We start from the raw sequence: 6,766 nt of genomic DNA on the forward strand, positions 1-6,766 counted from the left end.
GCCACGCCGTCGATGTTGACCCAGTCCCTACCGCCAGCGCCTCGGAAAAAATTCCGCACAGGGGTCAAGGGCCACGTGCGCGCGAAGCAGCCTCACTCCAGACCAGGTAGCGCCTGGAAATAGTGGCCGCGCAAAGCGGCGCCCGTTCGTTTCCATGGACTTTGAAGAATTTGGGCAAAAACAAAGACTCCCTTGCATGCAACAAGGTCTCTTTAGGTTAGCTTGCGTGGGTCACCTTAACCGCAACCTCTTGTAACACCCAGATTTTGTATGTGTTTGCTCCTTTTTAATAATATCGGCAACAAATTGCGAGTTACTCCAAAAAAAAAGTAGCACATCACACACCATAACACCACAGCCGGTGATTGATTGGGTTGATTTTTCTATCAAAGTATAGAACACTCACATATTCAAATCAGCCAAAGCTGCAAATAACTAGCAGATTATACAGTTATATCGTTTCTTGTCAATGTATAACTTAAATAATATAAGCAAATGGGTAGCGCATCACACACCACCGCCCGAAATTAGTAAGCGCCTAGATGGTACAACATATTTCGCCGTCCTTCTCTGGCCATCAAAGTCTTCATCAGTATCTTCCTTGCCTCTTGCTGAATCCGGATCATAAAGCATCTAAAAAGAAACAAATATGTGAGAAGAATAACACTTCAGTAACAGCACGTTAATTAATAATAATACAACTAAATGCACAAGATGTGGTGGCACTACCTTGCATTCAAGCCTCACCCTATCCTCTTGTGCTTTCAGCTCATCTTCGTTATATATAGCAGTCCACTCTGACATACTGGTTAGAAGATCTGCATTGATGAAACCCATGCATGGCAAAGGTGTGTTCGGATCACCATGCCTGTAGTTTTCATCACTGGGATGTTTCATATCAACACGCCCAGTACAGGTACAACCATAGCATTGACCTACAAAAGGACGGGCTACGTGAGAATTAGGGTCATGCAAATTAATCTTCATCATATCCTTATAAAGCAATTTACAGAAAGTCGTAAAAATTAGAGTCATGAGCAGGAGCAACTTAAGAGTGTCACAAGCAGTCATTCAACTATCATTTTTTCTTCGCAACCCCAAATTTTAAAGTGCCGCTTCATGTGAAAAGTACCAGTACTAGCACATAAAGCAAATACGGTCATTTCAAATATTTTCAGACTCAAAGCATGCGTTTTGAACATTCAAACATTCGCCTAAGTACCTAAATGAACTGGTCAAATCGAATCGAATTCATATGAATTACGGAATTCAAAACTTGGATTAAAAAAATAAAGGAATCAAGTAATTCAAGGATAAGAAAACATTTGGTTTGGCTCCTAACTTAAATTAAACGTTTAAATCTTCCTAAAAACTGATGAATTTAGGGTATAAAAAATCCATGCCACTAGTTCAAACTAAGATTCAAATACTAATTGTTTTGGAAATCAAAATATAATCTTCATAAAATCAAGAGACAATCAGTACAAGTATAACAGCAAACTGAAGTGCAAGTGCAATTATAATGGGATATAATATTTTAAAGGATATTTAAGCACTTATTAAGAATCCTTTTTGAAAAGGCTAAAAATGGTATTTGTACCGTTAAAAAAATATTTTCCTCTCAAATATTTACCCAAGCCATATTTCATCCTTTTGAACCCCCCATATGAGTTTAACCACATTGTCATGTTCAAGATCTTGATCAAATGTTGAATAGTCTAGCCGCAGCTCAGATCGTGTCATGGCAGCGTTTTCGGTCGTTTGCCATGGCAGTGTGTTTTGACTGTCATGGAAGCAGTTCTAGGCTGCCATGGCAGCGTTTCCCGTTTCCTGTTTTTTCAGTTTCTGTTTGACATTGGCTCCAAGTTTAAAACAACTTGGAGCGAGTTTTATGTGTGGCACCATCTGTTTGTGGAATACCACGAACGTAGTGGATTGTGGGCTTGCACGTTGCTTGTAGCATGAATAAATAGATGAGAAAGGAAACAGAAAAGTCACAAGTTTTGTGCGCCGCACAACGGTTTTGCGACCGGCGGTTGTTCTTTGTGTCGCGGACACGGCTACCGCGGCTCCCCAAAGCACCGTCGCTGCTCTGCTGATGGTTGCGCACCTCCCATACCTCTTCTATGAGGAGAAGACCACCACCGCCGTCTCAAATCAAGTCCAGGCACTCCTCAACAACTCACAGGTGGTCGGTGACATCATCAATGGTGATGGTGTGCAGGTCCAGCAGCATCTCAATTGAGATCACCATTTGAACAAACTTGGTGGGAATGATGCGAAGGAATTTCTGCACGATCTTGTCACTGTGGGAGCGCAAGGAATTCGCCACGCCTGTGATGCGCATGGCAAAATCGTCAATCGACTCAGGTCCTGCCAGAGCCATTGTGCGCTTGCCTCACGCACGCGGTAGCTGCCGAGCGCAAGGAATAACTTACCCATTGTTCATATATATGTGGGACTTAGGTTCAACTATGGTAGTACTGATTAACCATGCAAGCTACTTAAAAGCATAGGAACTCGGTACGTAAAGACGAAGTCCAGAATCACTACTCATGGATGTGCGTTGTAAAGCTCACAAATTGTATGAATAAAAGTTAGCATAACCTTAAAGAAATAATACCATTATCATCAGACTGAAGCATGCAGATACGGCTGAGGGCGTAATCTTTGTGATCCTTACGTGTTACTTCAGCAAAGAAAAGATTGCCAAGATCATCATCATCCCCTTTAGTCTTTATCATCAAGTTGATATGATAATAAAACCTATATAGGGAACCTTTTGGCTCACGAATTGCTTTAGCTATAGGGAACCTTTTGGCTCACGAATTGCTTTAGCACATAGAATGTCTACGAGTTCATATGCAATATCCTGAAATTAGAAGCATTAATAGCATCAGCAGCTGTAGACCCTGCTTGGTGAGATTGAGGGCAGACAAGAAAAAAGGAGAGAGCAAACCTCTGACAGATTGTTATCATCATTGTACTTGTCCAGTAATGCTTTAAGCATCCATACTTCAGGCCTACGGCTCTTCTCAAAAGCTTGCGCTTCCAAAGTATTTCTCCTTATGCCATCAGGCCAGTAAAGGGCACGGCGTACTTTCCTTTCAATCATGGAAAGCCCATCCATGCACCTGAAGTATATGGTTAGTAAATTTGTTTATTTTTTAGCTGGAGAATGCTACATACTATTTTAGCGTTATAAGAAAAACATATGATTACCAAAATGACACTATTTTTACCAGTTATATGAATCCTATTATTCTGGCTATCAGCGTACTTATCAGAAGAAAAGGAGCATACGTGGACGAGACACACTAAATGCTACCCAATTGAACAAGTAGCAAGTCGAGTAAAAAAATATACTTACAAATAACATGATAGCATAGCATCAATACATAAACTTCACTGATATTTCATATATGCTTATGATTTATGCACCACTCCAGAAATTCAGAGATAAAAAAATGATTCGGACTGCATAACATATTTGAATATAATCAACTGAAAATATGAAGAAATGTAATAGAGATCTAGCTCAGGAAGTTTACATCATTTCACACTGTTTAGCATGCTCAGAGTTGATAGCATCTTGGACCTCCTGTAAGCTCTGAAATGGCCCGGACAGAGTAGGATATGTGTGGAAAAAACCACACATATCAACTCTGACATAATATTTGATAGTCAGGCGAGTAGGGCTGAGTGCAAAGACGGGGCGTGATGGTGGGAATATTGCATCGGTACCACTCACTGTCTGGTCCGTGACCTCGCGCCTAAAGTAGAAAACAAGAGATACGTGATTCGTTGGAAAAAGGAATTATAGTTACTTTTTTCTCCATAACAGGATTCTTAGTTCTCGTACATTTTCAATTAAGAGCCTCTTGGATTCTTAGGATTGTAAAAACGCACGAATAGAAAAAACACAAGATTGGAATGTCATGCCCATTCAATCCTATAAAATTTGAGTTTGTTTGATTACATCACCAAAAAGTAAAGGATTTTTCAAGAGGTTTTGAGTGAATGCTAGATTTCCTATGGAACATAGTAAACTTATTCCTTAGGAAAAATTCCTACTCCCTCCATCCATATATATAGGGCCTAATGCATTTTTCGAGACTCCCTTTGACTATTGATAAGATTAGTAGTATATGAGATGTATGATGTGAAAATTATATTGTTGGAAGCTCCTATCACGTACGAATTTGATGGTATGCTTTGTGTAACTTGCATGTCATATATTATTTCTAACATTTGATCAAAGTTAGCTTCCAAAAACGCATTAGGCCTTATATATATGGTTAGAGGGAGTACATGATTCAACCATGCAAATCGAAAGACCAAAGTAAGAACAATTCGTAAGGATTCTAAGCCTCTAAAAAATCCTTTGAATCAAAGAGGCCCTAAGTAATTTATAGTGAATCATTAACCTTTCGTTTCACGGCTCAATATATTTTTCATACCATTCCTTATCATCATAGCAGATACATAAACAACGTACCGTTGAGGCAGCTGGGCTTTATCGAGTAATTCTTCAATGTATTGCGCACGGGACAGATGACGGTTCGTCGTCCGGAGGTCGGAGTCGACTTCGAGTCGTGGCGGCCCACCTTCCGATCCGTCACGGGGCCTCGTCCGGGGGTCGGGGTCGACTTCGAGTTGTCGCGACCCGCCTTCAGATCCGTCAGGGCGGCGTCCGGTCGGCATGACAGGCGGCGGGTAGGTGTTTCTTTGCACGGGAGCGAAGGGAGCGGAGGGAGCCGGGTGGTGGCGGCGGTGTGCGGGCGTCCGGAGGTTGGAGTCGACCTCGACTCGTGGCTGCCCGCCTTCAAATCCGTCGCGGGGCCTCGTCCAGCGGTCGGAGTCGACTTCGCCTTCAAATCCGTGTCCATCGGAGCGGCGGTATCCGGGCGGTATGGGAGACGGCGGAGGCGGCGGGTAGGTGGTGGGAGCCGAGTGGTGGTCGTAGCGGCGGCGACGGCCTGGCGGCAAGCGGGGCGGCACGCGCGGGGGCATGAGGGGCAAGGGCGGGGGCGGCGGCGACGTTAGGGCTTCGATTTTTCCTTTTCTTGGACGGAGTTTCTGAAAAAAAAAATCGTAGTCCATCATCATGGCTAGCTTTACAGGACGCGTTTGGTAGCCCGTTTAGAGGCCAACCAGGCCCGTATGAAATCAAACTGGGCTATTTGACTCTTCGCATATAATATTTGGCACGCATCAGACGAAGATTAGAGCACCTGTTAGTTAGGCCCGTCAGAAACGGCCGAATCAACAGTTTCTAGCGAGGCAGACTTGGTCGAGCCAGGGAGGAAAACGCGGCGCTGAGCTCGTGCGACCATAGAGATGGAGCGAGCTCGCGCGCGTGTCGGAAAAACCAATGGGAGGATTTCGACTCACCTCTCGTTGATTCGGTCGCCTTATACCCTTCGCCTCACCGCTGAAACTCCCGCCGTCCTTCTCCCGCCTTTCGAGCTCTCCCGTCGACGCGCATCAGCATCAACGAGCAGGTAGTGTTGGGGAACGAAGCACGAAAATAAAAATAAAAATCTACGAAACACCCAAGATCCAATCTAAGAGATGCATGCATAGCTACGAGAGGGGAGTGTGTCTACATACCCTTGTAGACCGAAAGTGAAAGCATATATAACATGATTGATGAAGTCGTACTCTTCGCGATTCAATCACGATCCAAACCGATCTAGCACCGAACGGACGACACCTTCGAGTTTAACACACGTGCGACTCGGCAACATCTCCTCCTCCTTGTGATACAACAAGAGAAGTATGAGAAGTAGATGGGATCTCAACCAGCACGATGGCGCGATGGAGTTACTCCGGCGGGTCTTCGCGAGAGAATATGATGGTGGGAACGGGGAGGGGCTACGCCAGGGTTTTAGGGTGCGGCTCCCCTCCTCTCCCTCCACTATATATTGGGGAAAGGGCAGGTGGGACGCAACCCTTAGCCCCTCCTCCAAGGCGGGGCGCGACCAAGGGGAGGAGGAGTCCTTATCCCGTATGATAGATGGGACTCATTCCTTCCCCTTCAGGGACTCTTACCCCAAAGCCACATGGACTCTAGGGGGCTAGTGTGCCTTGCCCATCTAGGCCAGGGCGCCTCCTCGCCCCATGGTGGCCCTGGGGGTGGTGGGACCCACTGGTGGTCCCCCGATACGATGTCGGTATTCCTCCGAACTTTTTTGGTACCCTAAAAATGACTTCCTATATATTGTAACCCACAAGTATAGGGGATCAATTGTAGTTTTTCGATAAATAAGAGTGTCGAACCCAACGAGGAGCTAAAGGTAGGATTTATATTCCTTTCAAATTCTATCGACCACCAGTACAACTCTACGCACTTAACGTTCCCTTTACCTAGAACAAGTATGAAACTATTTTGTAAATGTAAGGATAAGTTTGCAAGAATAAAACTAGATGTACTTAGAGAGAACAAAACTACGAGTAATTTGCAAGATAATATAAGTTAATTGTTTAGTAGAAAGCTTTTGTAACACAAGAGAAGGATTTGTCCCTAGGCAATCGATAACTAGACTGGTAATCGTTATTGCAATTTTATATGAGGGAGAGACATGAGCTAACATACTTTCCGTACTTGGATCATATGCTCTTATGATTGGAACCCTAGCAAGCATCTGCAACTACAAAAAGATCATTAGGGTAAAACCCAACCATAACATTAAGTACCAAGTCCTCTTTACTCCCATACGCAACAACCCCCTTACTAGGGTGTAAGTTTCTGTCACTCTCGCCA

At 44.1% G+C, this 6,766-nt stretch overlaps 1 protein-coding gene across 1 annotated transcript; it reads right to left on the reverse strand.

The window, feature by feature from the left end:
* Nucleotides 1-337: 337 nt before the first annotated feature.
* On the reverse strand, nt 338-5,061 carry LOC119326596. Its single transcript, XM_037600225.1, has 7 exons — nt 4,499-5,061; nt 3,552-3,773; nt 2,960-3,134; nt 2,815-2,872; nt 2,624-2,779; nt 730-935; nt 338-633 (listed from the first exon to the last, which is right to left on the reverse strand). Exons 1-7 carry the CDS (start codon nt 5,011-5,013, stop codon nt 508-510), a joined length of 1,458 nt encoding a protein of 485 aa, XP_037456122.1. The 5' UTR covers nt 5,014-5,061; the 3' UTR covers nt 338-507.
* Between the last annotated feature and the right edge of the window lie 1,705 nt (nt 5,062-6,766).

The sequence above is a fragment of the Triticum dicoccoides genome, chromosome 6B, assembly GCF_002162155.2.
Source record: "Triticum dicoccoides isolate Atlit2015 ecotype Zavitan chromosome 6B, WEW_v2.0, whole genome shotgun sequence".
NCBI lineage: Eukaryota > Viridiplantae > Streptophyta > Magnoliopsida > Poales > Poaceae > Triticum > Triticum dicoccoides.

Coding starts and splice junctions, on each gene's coding strand:
- LOC119326596 (XM_037600225.1), bottom strand. CDS start 5,013: ATGCCCCCGCGCGTGCCGCCCCGCTTGCCGCCAGGCCGTCGCCGCCGC. Junction 936..2,623: donor GCTTCAGTCTGATGATAATG/GTATTATTTCTT, acceptor GTCCTTTTGTAG/GTCAATGCTATGGTTGTACC. Junction 634..729: donor GGGTGAGGCTTGAATGCAAG/GTAGTGCCACCA, acceptor GTTTCTTTTTAG/ATGCTTTATGATCCGGATTC.